The 20485-nt window shown below is 39.8% G+C and overlaps 2 protein-coding genes across 2 annotated transcripts; both read right to left on the reverse strand.

Annotated features, from left to right (window-relative positions):
• Positions 1-1113: 1113 nt before the first annotated feature.
• LOC110739167 lies at positions 1114-2045 on the reverse strand. The gene is made up of 2 exons (XM_021919632.1): positions 1964-2045; positions 1114-1871 (listed from the first exon to the last, which is right to left on the reverse strand). Exons 1-2 carry the CDS (start codon positions 2043-2045, stop codon positions 1114-1116), a joined length of 840 nt encoding a protein of 279 aa, XP_021775324.1.
• A 2376-nt stretch (positions 2046-4421) lies between these two features.
• On the reverse strand, positions 4422-4907 carry LOC110739168. Its single transcript, XM_021919633.1, has one exon. The coding sequence runs from the start codon at positions 4905-4907 to the stop codon at positions 4422-4424; it is 486 nt and encodes a 161-aa protein (XP_021775325.1).
• Positions 4908-20485: the final 15578 nt, after the last annotated feature.

Genomic DNA, 20485 nt, shown 5'->3' on the forward strand with positions numbered 1-20485 from the left:
CAAAACCACCACAACCTACAAAGTACCTGTTACAAGCAACAAACAACCAAAAATCAACAACAACCAACAATATTAACAATCTATCACAAAAAAGAAGCACAAAAACATCCAAAATAATTCCAAAACTACCATACAAACAACCAAAAACATCATACTCAAGCTTAATCAAGGCCACTCACAACCAATGCATAAAAATCAATTGAAATTGACAAAAATAAAACAAAGGTGTGAAGTATACCAAGATTGAAGACTCAAATTAAGCACAAAACCGAGTAGACTCGAAATTCCCGAAGAAAACCACGAGAAAGAAGAGCAAACTTGATGAAAATGGAGTATGAATGAAGTTTGGATGGAAATTTAAGAGAAAACAAGGGTGAATTTGAGTAAAATTGTGTGAAAGAGATGATTTGGGGGTTAGGGTTTGAGAGGTGGAAGAGAGAGAATGGGGAAATTAAGAGTGAAAGGGAAAATAAGAGAGGAGAGAGAAAGAGAGAGGAACCGGGCAAATTAAAACCCAGATCCCCGCGCCCTCTCTCGACAAAGCCGTGCCCGCTCCAAAACTTCCGCGCCCGCAGAGAGACTGCGGGGAAACCGCGGAGAGTTTCTGGAAAATCCGAAGAACTCATACCTGACAAAGGGTCGCGCCCTCTCTAATTCTCTCGCGCTCGCTCCAATACTGTCGCGCCCGCGGAGAGACCGCGGAGAGTTCCTGATCCAAATTTGAGAAAATGAGCCGCGCCCTCTCTGAATTTACCCCGCGCTCTCTCTATTGCACCCGCGCCCACGGAGAGCCCGCGGGGCAACCGCGGAGACCTACTGATCCGATTTCCACTATTAAAAGCAAGGGCACCCGAGGCCTCTCCAAGCCCGTGGGGCGCCCTCTCCCCTGCACTCTAAAACCTCTTATCACCCTCAACAAACACATTTAGTCCATATATGATGAATAAAGCCACCCTACAAAACAAGCCAAAAACAAAAGGAAGGGTAAGAGCAAAAATCAACAAAAAACCAAAAATAAAAGAAAGAAAGGAAAAGAGAGTAAAGGTGAGAATCCGGGTTGCCTCCCGTAAGCGCTTTTGTTTAAAGTCGTTAGCTCGACGTTTACCACCCCACTCAAGGTGGTTTGAAAAGAATCATTTTATGAATAAGACCAACAAACACTCCATCAAAATATTTCTTAAGCCGATGACCGTTAACCTTGAAAGAAGATGAGGAATCCAAAGGAGAAATCTCCACGGTGCCATTATCAAAAACATCTTTCACCAAGAAAGGACCACTCCATTTTGACATGAGCTTTCCGGGAAATAACTTCATTCTCGAGTGGTAGAGGAGGACTTTATCACCCACACAAAACTCCTTCTTCTCAATAAGCTTATCATGAGCTTCTTTGGAACAAGCTTTGTAGGTTCTAGCACAGTCATAAACATCAAGTCTAAGCTCCTCTAGCTCATGAAGATCCAACCACCTTTTCTCCCCCGCACTTTCTAAATCAAAGTTTATCTTTTTGATTGCCCATAAAGCACGGTGTTCAAGCTCCACCGGGAGATGGCAAGACTTGCCATAGACAAGGCGATATGGAGTGGTACTAATAGGCGTCTTGAAAGCCGTCCTATAAGCCCAAAGAGCATCATCTAACTTATCCGACCAATCCTTTATATTCCTTGCAACCGTCTTCTCAAGAATGAGCTTTATTTGACGATTGGAGACCTTGACTTGGCCACTCGATTGAAGATGATATGGAAGGCCGAACCGTTGATGCACTCCATGTTTCCTCAACATCTTTTGGAAAGCGTTGTGAACAAAATGAGATATGTTATCGCTTATCACAGCCTTAGGTACGCCAAACCTTGGGAAGATGATTTGTTGAACAACTTCAACAGTACTTTGTGGTCATTAGTAGGGGAGGCAATGGCCTCAACCCATTTAGAAACATAGTCCACAGCCATAAGTATGAATTAATTACCATATGAAGATGGGAACGGTCCCATGAAGTCAATCCCCCAAACATCTAACACCTCTAACTCAAGAATGGGCTGTTGAGGCATCTCATTCCTCTTGGAGATATTTCCAACCCTTTGACATCGGTCGCATGACTTTACAAGGCCTCATGAATCTTTGAAGAGATGCGGCCACCACAAACCACATTGAAGAACCTTAGTGGCGGTTTTTAAAACGCCCATATGACCGCCACTTGGATCCGAATGACACATCCTTAGAACACTTGACACCTATTCATTTGGGACACAACGCCGAAGCAAGCCATCCACCCCGCGTTTATACAAGATTGGTTCATCCCACAAGTAATGTCTTGCCTCCCTCTTGAGCTTCTTCTTTTGGTTCTTGGAGAAAGAAGGTGGAAACTCCCCACATGCTAGAAAGTTCACCAAGTCGGCATACCATGGGAGATCCTTAACCTTAATGGCATACAAGACATCATCAATCATTCTATCTTCAATTGGTAGACCATCATCATGAATTTGATCAGCCTCAAGGCGAGAAAGATGGTCGGCCACAACATTTTCCGCACCCTTCTTATCCCTAATCTCTATTTCAAAAGTTTGTAATTCAAGCACCCAACGAATCAACCTTGGCTTGGACTCTTTCTTGGCAAAGAGATACTTGAGAGCCGCATGATCCGTGAAGACAATGTTCTTGGAACCCAATAAATAACACCGGAATTTCTCGAAAGAGTGAACAATGGCCAAGAACTCTTTTTCTGTTGTGTAATTCTGTTGGACCCCATTTAGTGTCTTGGACATATAGTAAATCACATAAAGCTTCTTGTCCACACGTTGTCCCAAAACACCTCCAATTGCCCAATCACTAGCATCACACATCAACTCAAAGGGTAGATCCCATCTTGGGGCTTGAACAATGGGGGTAGAGATTAGGGCCTTCTTCAATCTATTAAATGCTTCCAAGCATTTATCATAAAAAATGAACTCAACGTCTTTTTGAAGAAGATCATTAAGGGGCTTGGCAATGAGTGAGAAATCCTTGATGAATCTTCTATAGAAACCCGCATGACCCAAAAATGATCTCACTCCCTTGACATTCACCGGAGGTGGAAGCTTCTCAATAACCTTAATTTTTGCCTTATCCACCTCTATTCCTTTATGAGAGATCTTATGCCCAAGCACTATCCCTTCCTCCACCATGAAATGGCATTTCTCCCAATTCAAGACAAGATTAACCTTTACACACCGAGCCAAACATTTCTCAAGATTAACTAGGCACTCTTCAAATGAAACCCCACCTACGGAGAAATCATCCATTAACACCTCCATTTCTTCCTCCAACAAGTCTCCAAAAATGCTCATCATGCATCTTTGGAAAGTTGTGGGGGCATTACAAAGGCCAAAGGGCATTCTCCTATAGGCAAAGGTCCCATAGGGGCATGTAAATGTTGTCTTCTCTTGATCTTCGAGGTGGATTGGAATTTGGAAAAATCTCGAATAGCCATCAAGGAAGCAATAGAACTTGTGCCTTGTTAGTCTCTCTAACATTTTATCAATGAATGTAAGGGGAAAGTGATCCTTTTTGGTGGATGTATTTAGACGTCTATAGTCTATACACATCCTCCAACCGGTGACCGTCCTAGTTGGAGTGAGCTCACCACTCTCATTCTTGACTACGGTCATACCCCCCTTCTTAGGAACGACATGAACGGGAGAAACCCACCTAGAGCTTGAGATGGGGAATATGATTCCCGCATCCAAGAGCTTGGTGATCTCTTTTTTCACCACCTCTCCCATTTGAGGGTGTAGCTTTCTTTGTCGTTCAATAGAAGGAAGGGTGCCTTCCTCAAGCGTTATGTGGTGCGTACACAAAGCGGGGCTTATACCTTTAAGATCATCGATAGTATAGCCCAAAGCGCCTTGGTTCTTTCTCAAGACACAACATAACGCTTGAGCTTGGCTCTCGCTCAAGGATGCACTAACAATTACGGGGTAAGTGGAATTTGGGCTTAAGAATTCATACCTAAGGTGTGATGGTAGAGTTTGAGCTCTACCATAGGCACACCTTTACCTTCTTTTGTTGCGGCCGCTTGCAAAGCTTCATGGCTTGAGATCTTCAAGCACAATTGTTCATCCACTTCCTCCATGCTTCCATTAAGCAATTCCTCATACAATGCTACCTCCTTGCATGGTACACCTAGCTTGTCTTTGTTCAACAAAACATTCTCAAGAGCATCGTTAGAGGTGAGCAAGTGCTCATGCATGGAAGACACAACATGATCAAGAGAGTCAATCATCATGCAATTTTCAAGAGAAGAACTTGGATATTTCATGCTTTCATTCAAATCCAATTCTATGACCTCATCTCCTACCTTAAGGGAAATCTTTGCACACTTTACATCTATCATAGCACCCGAGGTAGCAAGAAAGGGTCTACCTAGAATAATTGGAATGGTAGCATCTTCATCCATTTCTAAGACAACAAAATCCACCGGGAACACAAACTTCCCAATTAACCCTCAATGGAACATCTTCCACTTTACCTTTTGAAAACTTGATTGACCTATCGACTAGTTGCAAGGTAATATTAGAAGGTAAGAGTTCCCCTAGATCAAGTCTTTGATAAACCGAATATGGCATTAAGCTTACACTAGCTCCTAAGTTACATAAGGCATTATCAAATTGCATCTTGTTAATAACACAAGGGATGGAAAAGTTTTCGGGGTCTTTCAACTTAAGTGGCATTTTGTTCATGATGATTGCACTACAATTTTCAGTCAAATTGATTGTCTCCACAACATCACAAGTCCTCTTTCCGCTCAAAATGTCTTTGAGGAATTTGGCATAATTAGGCATTTGGTTGATCACATCGGTGAAAGGTAGAGAAAGGTGAAGTTGTTTGAGCATATCAATAAATCTCCCAAATTGCTCATCCAACTTGTGTCTCATGAATTTTTGGGGATAAGGGAGCTTTGGTTTCACAATCTCTTTCTCTACTCTCACCTCTCTTGGTGTCTCAACCACAACCTCATCTAAAGATGCTCTACTTCCCTCATTCTCAACCAAAACTTCTTTGGGGACCTCCTTGTTATATCATTCCTCCTAAACAATCTCTCCTCAAGAACCTTACCACTCCTTGTAACAATAGCATTCACGGGTTTCTTGGGATCTAGGCCTTGGGAAGGTAAAGAAGAAGGGCTTGCTTGGTCTTTCAAAGCACTAGCAAGTTGAGAAATTTGGTTTTCGAGCATTTTGTTGTGGGTCATCATTTCATTAAATTTCTTGTCACTAACGGCCATATATGTGTTCAACAACTTGGTTTTATTTTCAATTATTTCCTCCAAATTGGTCCTAGAAGAATAAGATTGTGAATAGGAATTTTCACTTTGAGTCTTTGGAACAAATCCGGGTGGGGGACCTCTTTGAGAATTATTTTGAAAATTTCCCCTACCTTGATTGTTCCAATTACCCCTATTTTGATTTTGACCATAACCTTGATTATGGTTTCCACTACCTTGGTTATGATTTCCATAACTTTGGTTTTGATTACCATAATTTTGGTTTTGATTTTGACTACTATAACCTTGATTGTTATAGTTGCCACGAGAACTTTGGTTCCCTTGGTTCCTATAACCACCACCTTGGTTATAGTTGTCAAAATTACCTTGGTTTTTGGTAATTCCTATTCCATTGACCTCTTTCATTATCAAACCTTTGCACATTATTATTTGACACATAATTCACATGCTCACTCTCACTATTATCAAAATCATCACCACATTCCGGAGAAGCATGAGGGCAATTACAAGAGTCATGATCATAAGATCCACATGCATCACAAAACAAGCAACCACTAGGCATATTATTTGAAGAGGGGGGGGGGGGTTTTGAGAGTTAGAAAAGGTACCTCTCCCCTTAAATTGGGAGGGAGAATTCGAAGCTTGAGAAGAAAAGGAACCCTTCAACTTGGCCTTGATTGCGGTCATTTCTTTCCCCAAGTTTGTCATTTGTGAGGATAAGTTATTGATCGCATTTAGATGGTCTATAGAGTACACCGAAGAGCCACTCTTGCTAGTTGAATCCCTCTCACCATCTTGCCAATCTCTATAGTACTTAACCACGTCCTCTACAATGTCCACCACTTCCTCTTCCATCCAATTCATTATGGGACCTCCGGCACCCCCATCAAGGCATGATTTTCCTTGAGGACTTAGGTCACCATAGAAAATTTGAATGACTTGATAAGTTGGAATTCCGTGGTGGGGACATTCCCTTTGATACTCTTTATACCTCTCCCATGCTTCGTAGAGGCTTTCATTAGGTCTTTGCTTGAACCCTTGAATCAAAACTCTAGCCTCCGCCGTTTTCTTTTGTGGGTAGAATCGGGACAAGAATTCCTTGGTGACTTCATCCCATGTTCGAAGGGAATTTGGCTTTACCTCCTTATCCAACCACTCCAAGGCTCGGCCTATGAGAGAAAATGGAAACAACTTTACCCGGATGAATTCTTGAGAAACTCCGTTCACTTTGATAGTGTTGCAATACTTTTCGAACTCCTTGAGATGGTTCAACGGACTCTCATTCTTAGCTCCGCTATATTGTCTCCTTTCGATCAAAGCGATCATAGCCGGCCTAATTTCGAAGTCATTCGCCGGTGTTGTAGGTGGAGCAATTCCACTCTCAAACTTGTACGCACCGGGAATTCCCAATTCTTTCAAAGCAACTCTTGGTTGATCTCCCATGCCTAGTTCCTCTTCAAATCCTTCTTCGCTTGAAGAACTAAATTCAAAGGATTTACTAGCAATTCTTCTCCATGAAAGAGTCCTTTCGATTTCCGGGTCAAAAGGCACAATGGATCGATCACGAGCTCTATGCATGCAAGACTTCAATGAAAATATTAGTAGCACGGCTACAAATGTAGCCTTAAGAAACAAAATCTTTTTGTATTTTTTTTCAATTAAAATGAAATAGACTCAACAACTAAAGCTAAGCACCAATTTCACTCCCCGGCAACGGCGCCATTTTGATAGAGGAATAAACTAGTCGTTAATTGCCTATCCCAAAATCAAACACTATTTATAAAATCCTAAACCAACCTAAAACAAGTATAGGTAAGTATAGGGTCGAACCCAAAGGAGTTAGTTGGTGTTATCTTTAGCCTAAATCAAGCTATTTCGGAGATTGAAGTGAGAAAATGGTTGGTGTTATGATAGCAAAATTAGACTAATCAAGTAATTCAAAAAGCTAAATGCTAGGGATATTGGTTCCACATGCTAATTCAATAATCGTGCTAATCGACAATTTCATCGTTTGATTCAAGCATTGCAAAGGACAAACAATAGTAACAATCAAGAGAATTCAAGAGCTATCTCCTAGAGGCCAAACTAGGGGTCACTATGAATGGCTAATCAAGGAAATTCACAATCAAACTCAATCAATTAAAGCAATCCTCAAATTGATGGGTCATGTCATTAAGAAATGCAATGCAATCTAGATTAATCTTATAGGTTGATCATTCCTAATCTAATTAATCACATGCAAAACTATGTCAACCAATTTAATTGCAACAATTCAATCAATCAAAGATCATCAACTAGCACAAATTATCAATCAAGCATGCTTCCCCTTCTCCCTAGCAACTAATCTACTCACTAATCATGGTGTAACTCAAGAACAAATCACTAAAATTAGCATTGATCATCATTCTAAATCAATATCAAGAGAAAGCAATATCAACTACAATATCCAAATCAAATCCAAGCAATACAAACAATCAAAGATGAAACTCAATCAATCAAGTAAGAGATGAACTAGAAGAAGAAAATCTTACTAACATTAATGATTGAAAATGAAGAAATCCAAGCACAATTGATCCAATGTTGAAATACAAATTCAATACCAATAACTTCTCTCTAACTTCTCTCTCTAAAATTAAGCTAATGAAAATTATCTAAAAGTTACCTTCAAAAAGGAATTACAAGTGTATTTATAAGCAAAGAAGAAAAACGGGATTCCCGCGCCCTCACCAATAAACCCCGCGCCCGCGGATAAATGGGTACGAAACCCATTAAAAACTCCGCGGGCTTTCAAGGCAACACCCGCGCCCGCGGCAAAAGCGCGGCGAATCCTCTGCTCCCAAAGGGTGATCAGAGGGTCGCGGTCTCTCTGGTACGAGCGGGCTCTCCAATCTACCCGCGGCCGCAGCCAGACCGCGGAGAGTTCCTAGTCGAAATCTACCACTTTTGTGCATATGAGCCCGCGCCCGCGGCCTTCATACCCGCGCCCGCGGCAGACTGGCAGGGCTTGATGCCCTCTCCATGCCCTCTTTGAGCCCTCTCCGAGCCGATTATTTCCTCCTTGCTTAGTCAATATAGCCCATCTTGATTCCCTTTTAGAGACAAATCTTATGTACCTACAAAAAAAAACAACGAAAAGGAATAAAAGGGAAAAAGAACCAAATAAAAGGGAAACACGAAAAACACAAGGAAAAAAGAAAAAAGGGATTAAAGGAAAAAGGACAAAAAATAAGATAAGAAAGCATAAAAAAGAAGATGAAATCATCCTAAAAGACTACCCTATGAGTGCCATAAATGACACTCATCAATGACGCCCACACCGCATACGTGCACCGATCTCTTGATTCGCCCTTTGCGTTCCTTCAAACTTGAAGCTCCGAAAGGCAAACATGAGGCATCCAAATTAATGAGAAATATGAGAGGAAGGCTCGAGAATCCTTGGAAACACGATCATAACCTAAAAACAAACGAAAACAAACAAATAAAAGGGAAAAAGAACAAATAAACAAAGAAATGCACAAAACAAGGAAACTAATTATGGAAAGCACAAACTAGTGAAATAAAGAACAAAACTAAGGAAAAGCTAAGGAAAAGGGCTATAAAATAGTATGAAAATCATCCTAAAAGAGGCCAAATGAGTGTCATAAATGACACTCATCAAATTCCCCTAAGCTAAACTTTTGCGTCCTCGAGAAAAACAAAGCAAGAAAGAATAAGGATGAAAAACTTATTCAAAAAGAAAAAGAAAGACTCAAGATAAGAATGTACACTAAGACTCACTGTCGTAGGAATCATGGTTGCTTATAGCTAGAACAAGCCCTTTAAACCCCAAAGTCGCCTATGAGGACGAGTGAGGTCTCGTAAGGGTGTCCTAAGAGTTTTCCCATAACTATCCCCCAACATCAAAGAGGCAAAACCATAACAAGAAAAGAAAAGGGAAAAGGGAAAACAAAACCTTTGCGAAATGGACTTACAAAGAGACTACAATGCAAATGAATGAAATCTTTCTCAAGTAGTCAAGGTATGCACGTTCCAAGATATCCAAGGTTGATTGAAACATAAGGTATGCTAAGCATAGGAACTAGACATCACAATCCACGTTCATCCCAATCGATCTTACCGCGTTCTCCCCACTAGTCTCAAATCTCCCCTTAGCGAGCATCCCAATGATTCCTCGAAGGAACCGAAAAAAGAGATTTATTTAGGCTTTTCGACAATCTTGACTATGCATCCCCTTTACTTAGGCAATGACCCATGATTCCCTCCCCCGAATTGTGACTCAACTTCTAGGTCGAAAGGGCTTTCCCAAAGGTTGTAACATAAGGGCATAAAGGGTGAAGGTAGGCTAAAATTTGAAATTTGGTGGTTTTCCTAATAGTGAAGCAAAGAACGGGCCCTTTCTTAGAATCACAATCAAATAATCACCAATCCAAACAAAAATATGTACACCCCCAAGCTTATTCAAAGTTATAAATCACAAATATAAGTACAAAAAGCGTAAACGCTTCTCCCCCAAGCTTAAATGAAGCATTGTCCTCAATGCTTAGAAGGAGAAAAGAATACATCAAAATATTTTTGAATTTTTCACTTTTTCAATTTTTTTGTTTTTTTATGCTTTGCTTTGTCCATGCTTTTTTTCAAATTCGGACGGCTTTTTTTATATATTGCACTTATTTGTCCATGCCTCTTTTAATGTAGGACGGCTTTTACTCGTACTCATTTGCCATTATTCACAAAGAAGATGAAATCACAAGCTTGCATCAAGGGAACCACATATCCCAACTTTATCACCACAAACTCCATCAAGAATGATCAATTGCTTCACAAAAACAAGAAGAGAAAGAAAATGAAACAAAAGGCCAAAAATCTAAAGATGTGGCTTGAAAAGAAGGAATTAGGCTCAAATGGTTGCAAGAAGGCAAATGTAAACCCAAAAACAAATATTAAACAAACTATCCTAAAAATGAAAAATACCACCTCGAAAAAGGTGCCTTTTTCCTCCCTAGATAGCTCGGTCTCGGGTTTAAGAATCATAAATCAAGCTTTATAGATTAGGTTTGCAATAGTCAAGGATCCACGCCGCTCATACAAAATAGGTTGAAGGCTTGAAAAACGATGAACCTCACATGGATGTAGCAAAAACTCACTAGAGGTATCAAATCGACTATAGGGAGCAACTACCAACATGCTACAAACAAGTAGAATCCGGCTTCATGATCCACCTAGTTCAAACCAACTACCCTATCATACACCTATCCTAGAGTCAACCAAGCATAGTCTCAAACCGTGCATACATTTACTACCTAGGAAGAAATTCATGCAAAAGACAAAGTCTAATGTACAAAGTCCAATTCATAAGGAAAACAAAAATGGGTGAAAAACAAGCCTCATAAGCATACCACAACCCAAAACAAGAACAAAGGAAAAATAAAAGAAAAGAAAAATAAAAGGAAAAGAAAATAAAAGGAAAGCCATAGACAATGGAAGAAAAGGAAAAATTGAGAAAGGAACTAGAAAGCGAGTTAAACACATATATCCCAATCGACATACAAGTGATCGAATGACAACATCGTCAACGATCCCAAACACGTTACGTGTTAACAAGCAATCATCCTCGAACCGTTCAACTTCCCCTAAACTAAACCTAATCTATGCATCCAAAGAAAATAAAGAGAAAAATTATAAAGGTCTCACCGGGCTATCCATGCTTAGCATAATAAATAAAGGTGAAAAAAAGAACCACCATTGTTGCGCTCCAAAATCGTAAGCATCATCAAAAAGCCATGTGAGAACAAGAAAAGTAAAAGAAGCTATAAACAAAGAAAAAGGTTAGTAACTTCAAAACAAAAGAAAAAGATACAAAAAAGTAAAACTAAACTAAGCTAACAAAAAACTTTAAACAACTAAGCAAAATTAGGCTAACAAAAACCAAAACGGAAAGTAAAGAAAAACTAAGTAAACAACTAAACAACTAACTAACTAAAAGGTACTAAACTACAAGATTTGGATTCAAGGATTTTGGATAAATGAAATTTGATGACTTATGGAAGAAGGTTGGTGCGGTTTTGAGGGAATGAGGGTGATGGGGGTCGAAGGTAGAAGGAGGAAATAAGGGGAAATGAAAGAAGAAATAAGGAAGGAGAAGATAAGGGGGCATGGCAGTGGGTGCGGCCATTGGTAGGTACACAAATAATGATGATGATAAACACCAACATAGGCAGTAGCAAAATCCCATTTTAGTGGGTTCAAAATCCCAAAATAATGGTAGCACCACATGAACCCACCAAAAACAAACTTCCTTCAACTTTTAAAGCACAAAATTCCCTATCTTACCTCACTAAAATTCTTACCCTATTACCTCAAATTTCGATGATATCGAGTGTAATCACATCAAAAACTACAAAATACCTTCTCATTCCTCATGCTCTCCTGATGAAGTCCAATCCCAAGATTCCAACCTACAAATCCAAACAAGTAGAAAAGTGAAAGAATAGAAAGTAAAATAAGGGAAAATAAGAAAATTCAAAATCAAAAAAGAAAAGTTAGAGATCTCCGGGTTGCCTCCTGGGAAGCGCTTGCTTATGATCCTAAGCTCGACCCTTCCTCCAAATCATGGAGGGTAAAAGAAAACCACCTTCTTCAAAGTGGCGGAAAGAGCAAATTTCTCCTCAACTTCTAGCAACTTCTCGTTATTGCTTGATGAGACATCATTCAATAACTCCTCAAAAGCAAGCTTCTCTTTCCATAATCTCATTCTCTTTCTATTTTTCCTAGAAGCTCTTGCTCTTTTCTTTGCCTTGTTCTTCATTGTAAATGGTTTCACACCATCCACACTCTTGGGGTCATCGTCCTCCTCTTGAGGGTAGAGCTCAAACCAATGAGGAATGTCTATTTCCTCCTCGTCTATAAGCTTGGGAAGCTTCGTTTTCTCTTCACTAACCTTCTTGCAATCACAACTCAAAAGCACATCATCACGATTCTCAAGAACATTTTTAGTTGAGGAATTAATCATGCTTACATTATCAATAGGGTGAGGGGAATTAACACACATAATCCCTTTCACAAGAGACAAAGACTCATGCATTGGTTTTAGCTCAAAACTTTCCTCATTCTTACCGATTCTCAAGGTAATACGACGTCCTTTCACATCTATTAAGGCTCCTGAAGTGGCTAAGAAAGGTTTTCCTAAAATGATAGGGATATGGTCATCTTCCGCAATCTCAAGCACAATGAAATCAACGGGAATGGTGAACTCTCCTATCTTGAGAGGAACATCCTCAACTCTCCCATTTGGAAACTTGATAGACCGATCGGCCAATTGAAGGGTCATGTTGGATGGAAGGAGCTCACCTAGCTTAAGTTTCTTAAAAACGGAATAAGGCATGATGCTAACACTAGCACCAAGATCACAAAGAGCATTTTGGAACAATTTTCCTTTGATTTTGCAAGGTACGGAGAAATTTCCGGGATCTTTCAACTTTTGGGGTAATTCATTATGAATAAAGGCACTACAACACTCCCCCAAATTCATCGGTTCCACCATATTGCAATCTCTCTTACCACTCAAAATTTCCTTAAGAAACTTAGCATAGTTTGGCATTTGTTCTACCACATCGGTGAAAGGAAGAGTAAGATGAAGTTGCTTAAGCATCTCGATGAATTTCCCAAATTGCTCATCCAATTTATACCTATTGTGCTTTTGGGGGTAAGGAAGTCTAGGTTTGTAAACCTCATCTTGCTTCTGCTCTTTCTCCTTAGGCTTATCATTGGAATCCTCACTCATCTTGCTAGGCTCTTCATGCTTATTCCCTTCACTCGAATCACTCTCCTTTTCACTCTCCTTACTCTTCCTAGGAACACTCTCTTTAAGGACCTCACCACTCCTAGTGGTCATAGCACACATTGGTTCCCTAGAGTCAACTTCTTGTGAGGGTAAAGAAAAAGGACTAGCACAATCTCTCAAAGGGATGGCTAGTTCATTGATTTGGTTCTCAACCATCTTTCCATGAATAAATAGGACCTCAAACATTTTGTTACAAGACAATGTGAATTCATTCAACTTCTCGGATTGAGTCATCATGAAATTCTCTAGCCTATTCAATTGGGATTGTTGAGCATAGAAATCATCACCTTGGCTTTGAGTCTTTGGAGTAATTTGGGGTGGGGTATCTCTTTGAACATCATTTTGAAAATCTCCCCTACTTTGATTACTCCAATTACCCCTACCATGATTTTGGCCAGAATTTTGATTATGGTTACCATAACCTTGGTTATGATCCCCATATTCTTGGCCATGGCTTTGATCATTACAACAAAAGTTATTATGGTTACCACAAAATTCTTGGGTCACATGGTTACCATAACCACTATTTTGGTTATAATTATCATAGCTCCCATGATTGTGATAATTCCTATTCCCAACATTCTTTCGAGCATTAAATCTAGGTCCAAAATCATTATTATCAACACAATTCACATGCACATTCTCATATCCATCATATCTATCACAAGGAACATTGGGGAAATTAGAAACATTATGATCATTCTTTCCACATAAATCACAAACCAAGCATTCTCTTATCATGCAACAAGAAGCAAAAAGGGTGTTGGAATAGGAAGATGAACCTCTCCCCTTAAATTGGGAGGGAAGACTAGAAGTTTGTGAAGGACTCTCGAGTTTGGTCTTGAGAGAAATCACCTCCTTTCCTAACTCCGAGACTAATGTGGACAAATTGTTGACGACATTAGATTGATCGATTGAGCCACTTGTGCTTGTCGATTCCCTCTCTAAATCATGCCAATCCATGTAATTCCTTACCACATCATCTATTACATCCACAACCTCTTCTTCCGTTTTGTTCATAAGCGGCCCTCCAGCTACGGCATCAAGGCTCGATCTACCTTGAAAGCTCAAACCACCATAGAAAATTTGTATGACTTGATAGGTTGGAATTCCGTGGTGAGGGCATTTCCTTTGGTAATCCTTGTACCTCTCCCATGCTTCATAGAGATTCTCTCTATGCAATTGCTTGAAACTTTGGATTAAGGCTCTAGCCTCCGTCGTCTTCTTTTGTGGGTAGAAGCGAGACAAGAAAGCCTTGGTAATTTCATCCCATGTCCTTAGGGACCTTGGTTTGACCCCCTTATCCAACCACTCTAAAGCTCTTCCAATGAGAGAGAAGGGAAACAACTTGAGCCTTGTATACTCTTGAGCGACTCCGCCTACCATAATTGTATTGCAATACTTCTCAAAATCCTTGAGATGGTTGAGAGGATTTTCACTTGTTGTACCACCATATTGTTTCCTCTCAATCAAGGTGATCATAGCCGGTTTGATTTCAAAATCACCATCCGGGATCAATAATGGAGCAATCTCGCTCTCATACTTGTAAGCGCCCGGCGTGCCCAACTCCTTCAACGTCACTCTATGAGCTTCTCCCATGTTCACTTGCACACAATCTCAAACGAAATTATTAGTAGCACGGCTACAAGTGTAGCCTAAAGGAAAATCTTTTTGTGTTTTTGAATTAAGTGGAATAGACTCAACAACAATATACAATCACGACACCATTCCCCGGCAACGGCACCATTTTGACGCGGGTCGAGACTAGGTCGTTGAAACTAACCCCTACCCGAGGCCAAACAAAATTTGTAAACACTCAACACACCCCTACACAAGTATAATGGTAAGTTGAGGGTCGAACCCAAAGGAATGGTGGGCGATTATCTATTGTCTATGGTCAAGATATTCTGAAATGTAATGATTGGGTGTGAATGTTATGCTAGGACAAAGACGACTAATAAACAAGAAGAAATCAAATGTAATAAACACTAGGGCTAGGATCCACATGTAATCATAACAGATTCAACTAATTGGGAGGTCAAATTGACTAAGTCAAGCAATGTGAGGGAAAATCAATCATGCAACCAAAAGAGCATATCAAGCTATTCTCCTAGAGGTTTAACTAGCGTCAACTACGATAAACTCTAGCTAGGAAACATCACAAGACACCTCAATCGTGTAAATGCAAGCCACAAATCAATGGTCCGTATCAATGCGAACTTACAATGCAATCTAGTGCAACAATCAAAGTTAGCTACTCTTTAATTATTCACACACATGCACATGCACATGATCATCAACCAATTTAATCACATAGTCAACTCCATCAATTTTCCCCGCTTAGCTTTAATCCATTACTCATACATGCTTCACCATTACCCTAGCAAGCTATCTACTCACTAGCCATTGAAATCAAGATCAAAACAACAATAAGCAACAAATTCATCATGATCAAATCAAACAAGCTAAAATCAAACACAAATCAATCAAACTTCAATCAAACTTGAACATTCAACAAACAATTGAAATCAAACTAAAGATCAAACTAAAAATTGCATTAAAGAAAAGGAAATCTTACAAACTTGATCAAAGATCAAAGGAAATGGAGAAAGCTTCAATCATCAACAATCCACTATGAAATTCTCTCTCTAAAAACCTAGAGTTTCTCTCTCTAAAAATCCAACCTAAACTAATTCTAATGCTATTATAATTCTTCTCCCTCTAAAAATAGAAGGAAAGACTATAAATAAGAAAGATACAAAAGAAGAAGTAGTTAGATCGTCCCAAAAGAAACCCCGGAAGGTGCGGTCGCATCAAGGAAGAGGCGCGGCCGCGGGAAAAAGGGTACGGAACAGGGGCAAGAAGAGGTGTGCCCGCACCACCCTGGTGCGCGGCCGCCCCTGAAAGCAGGGCACTTCCTCTCTTTCTTCGTCCAAGCTCATCCTCGTGGGCTCGTCTTTATGATGATGATGAACACCAAGGAAGGCGGTCTTAAAAGGGCCATTTTGGTGGGTTCATGGCAAAGATGACGCCCCCACCGCATACGTGCACCGATCTCTTGACTCGCCCTTTGCGTTCCTTCAAACTTGAAGCTCCGAAAGGCGAACATGAGGCATCCAAATTGATGAGAAATATGAGAGAAAGGCTTGAGAATCCTTGGAAACACGATCATAACCTAAAAACAAACGAAAACAAACAAATAAAAGGGAAAAAGAACAAATAAACAAAGAAATGCACAAAACAAGGAAACTATGGAAAGCACAAACTAACGAAATAAAGAACAAAACTAAGGAAAAGCTCAGGAAAAGGGCTATAAAATAGTATGAAAATCATCCTAAAAGAGGCCAAATGAGTGCCATAAATGACATTCATCAGTATGTCTTCAGGCGTGGTATTTGGATGACGGCACTATTATTGGAGACTGATGAAGGGAAAACTAGGTGTTATCTAATCTTCCCTCGGTCAAACTAAATTTATAAACACTTAACAAACCCTAATACGAGTATAGAGACAAGTCAAGGGTTGAACCCAAAGGAACGTAATGTTCAAGCACTTTCAATTATGCGCCTAAGCTAGGTCGAAGACGAAGGTAAGAGAGAATACTAACAACTAACAAAACAAGTAACCAAGGAAATAAAACACTAGGAACGGGGATCAACAAGTAATCATGTGAATTGCAACAACTTGGAAAGTTCAAGTCAATCAAAGGTTGTGAAGACTAATAAGAGCAATCAATTAGAATTAAAGAGCTATCTCCTAATTGTTAAGCTAGGGTTCACTATGAATAACAAACTAAGAGAATCACAATCAAAACCAATCGATAATTGCAATTCCTAAATCAATTGTTCGTGTCATTAGCAATTACAATGCAATCTAGCATAATTCTCAAGGCCTAATCGAATTACACACATGCAAACCTTCATTAATAACTTTAATCTCAACAATTAATCAACACAATTCCCAAATTAATCACAATTAATCAATCATACAAGTTTCACCCAATTCCTAGCCAACAACTACTCAAATATCATCATCTATCAACAATCAACTAAAGAAACCAAGAATTCACAAATTATGGAGAACAACTACATTAATCAAGCATCAAACATCAAAATCAATTCAAACAAACATGAAATTGAATAAAGCAATAAAGAGGAGAGAGAGTGAGAAAGCTTCATTGATTGATAATGGAGATCTTCAATACAATTGTCATCTTAAATCTTCAACCTCTCAAATAACCATTAAAATTCCTCACTTTCTCTCTCTAAAATCTACTCCTAAAACTAATCCTAAATCTAGAGAGAGAAGCTCTCCACTAAGCTAAGAAATATGTGGTCTAATTCTAATTCTAATTCTCTAATTCTAATTCTCTAATTCTAATTCTACTCTCCTTTTCTCTCTAACCCAAAAATGGGTATATATAATTCCAAGGTTAAAAGAAAATAAAAGAGAAAATAAAACAAAAGAAAAGAAATGAAAATAAAATAAATAATAAAAGAAAAAGAAAGTAAAAAGAAATATAGAAAATAAAAGGGAAAAATAAAAAGAAAATTTAAAGAATCGTTAAAAAAACCGAAATCAAGAAGTCAGTGGACTTCCAAAACGACAGCTATAATTGGGAAATTATCCCATGATTCGCATTTCATCAAAACATCACCAACGATCATCATAATCACCACCGTTGATTTTGGTTCGATTTGAGCCTTGTTTGTGTGATTGTGTGAGGTGCGATTGGAGGCTTTGAGTGCGGTGGTGGCTGGCTTGTTGCGGCTAGGGCAGGGGCTGCTAGTTGCAGTGGTGAAGGAGGTGCAATTTGTTGCGGTTTGCGGAGATAGAAGGTGGCGCGATTTGTGCGGTTGTTATTGGAGGAAATTGGTGGCTGGTTTGGTTGATTGAATTGGTGGTAGAAAGGAGGTGCGAAGTGAGTTAAATGCAGGAGCAGGGGAAACGGTGGAACAGAGGAGCTGCTGGCGGGAACAGGGCACGAAAGGGTCGCGCCCGCGGTGCTGGGGCCGCGCCCGCGGCCAGACCGCGGTGACTTACTGCCTGTTTTGGATGTTTTGGTGCAATCGAGCCCGCGCCCGCGCCTACCTATGCTGCTGCGTTGAATTGGTGATGTGATGGCGTAGTTTGCTAAGTAGTAGCTGTTGTTGTTGTTGGTGATTGCAATTAAAGGAGTGGTTTGGACATCAAGCTTGAATTGAATCGAATTTTGTCCCTAGCAATCACCTACACGAACAACTGAAAAAGGAGACAAATAAAATAAAATAAATAAAGTAAAAATAAAAAGAAATAAAACTAAAACCATGAATTAAGGACTAAAATCATGAAAAACTAATAAAAATTAATCAAAACCCAAAATGAGTTATTAAAATGGAAAACTAAGAAAATTATATGAAAATATAGAAAAAGGACCTAAATCTTATTCTTTTGAGCGCCATAAATGACCCTCATTAGAGACACTTTGGTGGTAGGGAAGGTTCTACAGTTGATTATGGAAGAAGGACCTCGTTTTGGGTTGCATCTCAATGTGGAAAAAACTGAAGTTTTCTGGCCTACAGAAGACCCTCGAAGCAGGCTTGTGGGTGTTTTTCCCCCTTCTATTGCTCGACCATTGCATGGTGTTAAGCTCCTTGGTGGTCCTGTTAGTTCTGATTCCAGGTTTAGTGGCGAGCTTGTGATGTAGAGGGTGACCAAGACCATTGCGCTTATGGATAAGGTTGCTACGCTGGATGATCCTCAGCGTGAGCTGTTGTTACTTAGGGTATGTACTGGAGTTTCTAAACTTTATTTGCCTTGCGTACTTGTCCTCCAGGTGCTTTTGAGGCGGCTTAGCGCGTTTTCGACGAGGCTCTTCGATTTTTCTTGAAGCGTATTGTTACTGTTTCGGGGCCTGGGTTTGGTGATTGGCAGTGGTGACTTGCCACCTTTCTATTTGCGTTTGGAGGGCTTGGTGTTTATTCCACGGGTGATGTTCGTCATTATGCTTTTCTTGCTTCTCGGTTACACTCTATTGGGTTACAGACGCAGCTTCTGCGTCGTATTGGTATTGTTGGTCTTGGTCAGGCTTTTGAGGATGCGTTGAGTCTGTTTACTGCAACGATTGAGTCTGACATTTTAGGTAATCCTTGTGAGGTCGCTACCCCGAAGCTCATGAAGAAATTGGCAAATATATATTTCACAATGGTTATCGCTTCTGCAGAATCCACCTTTTCTTTGTCTCCTCGGCAGTCGGCATTCTAGAAGTCGCAGCAAGGTGATCACACCTCTTCTTGGCTTCGGGTAGTCCCTATTTCTAGATTGGGTCAGACGATGAACGCTAAGACATATAGATGTGTGTTGTGTTATCGGATGAGTATTCCATTGTTCTCTATCTCGACACCGTGCTCTGCTTGCTCTCGGGTTTTAATGGTGGATGTATTCGGCGACCATGCGGTGTCATGTGCTGGTATTGTAGGTATTAAACATCGGCACAATGTTGTTCGGGATACTTTTGTTGATATTTGCTACAGATCTGGGATTTCAGCAAGAAAGGAGGTTGGCATAGGATTGTCTGAAGGGAATGACGGGGCCCTTAGACCTGCCGATGTGTTACTTTATTCATGGGATCGTGGTCATGATGTATGTGTCGACTTCATAGGGTCTTCTCCTTTGACACAGTCAGGGCTACCTGATTTTGTTCCGGGACGTGTTGTGGCTGACGCGGCTCATCAGAAGCGGGTTAAGTATGAAGCTCGTTGTCTGGCGATTGGATATGGTTTCATTCCCTTCTCCTTTTCTTCGCTTGGGGAATTAGAGAAGGAGGTTGTTGCGTTGCTGAACCGGATTCAGAGGTTTTCGACAACGTAAGACATTGGTGCTTGTGCTGCAGCTCATATATTCATTAGGGTAGGCTTTGCTACAGCTAGAGAAGTAGGGGCCCAGATTGTATCCCGGCTTCCAACAACAACAACAACAACAACAATAAGAATAAATAATAATAATAATAATAATAATAATAATAATAATAATAATAATAATAATAATAATGACATTAATAATAATAACATTCAAATCCGAAACTCGAACTTCACCCTGAAAATTTCTAAAATCTTTTCTTGTTAACTACATTCTTTGTGAGAGAGTAAAATATTGAGAAAGGAGAATTTAGAATTAGGTTCTTTTTCTAAGTTTGTATATGAAAAAGGAAAGTGGTTGGATACTTTGAAAAAGAAAATGGGCTTAAAGTATTGGGTCGAAATTCGGTTTTCGATTTTTTTAAACCCAAAACCGAATCCAATCCGTAATCCATATTTATTAATTTTTCCAATCCGATCCAATCCGAATTAAAAAAAATCCAAACCAAATTACAAATTCGATTTGGTTTTCGGTTCGATTCGGTTTTAATC

The sequence above is a fragment of the Chenopodium quinoa genome, unplaced genomic scaffold (genome assembly GCF_001683475.1).
Source record: "Chenopodium quinoa cultivar QQ74 unplaced genomic scaffold, ASM168347v1, whole genome shotgun sequence".
Lineage (NCBI taxonomy): Eukaryota > Viridiplantae > Streptophyta > Magnoliopsida > Caryophyllales > Amaranthaceae > Chenopodium > Chenopodium quinoa.

Coding starts and splice junctions, on each gene's coding strand:
- LOC110739167 (XM_021919632.1), bottom strand. CDS start 2,045: ATGCCTCAACAGCCCATTCTTGAGTTAGAGGTGTTAGATGTTTGGGGG. Junction 1,872..1,963: donor ACCGTTCCCATCTTCATATG/GTAATTAATTCA, acceptor GTACTGTTGAAG/TTGTTCAACAAATCATCTTC.
- LOC110739168 (XM_021919633.1), bottom strand. CDS start 4,907: ATGAGACACAAGTTGGATGAGCAATTTGGGAGATTTATTGATATGCTC.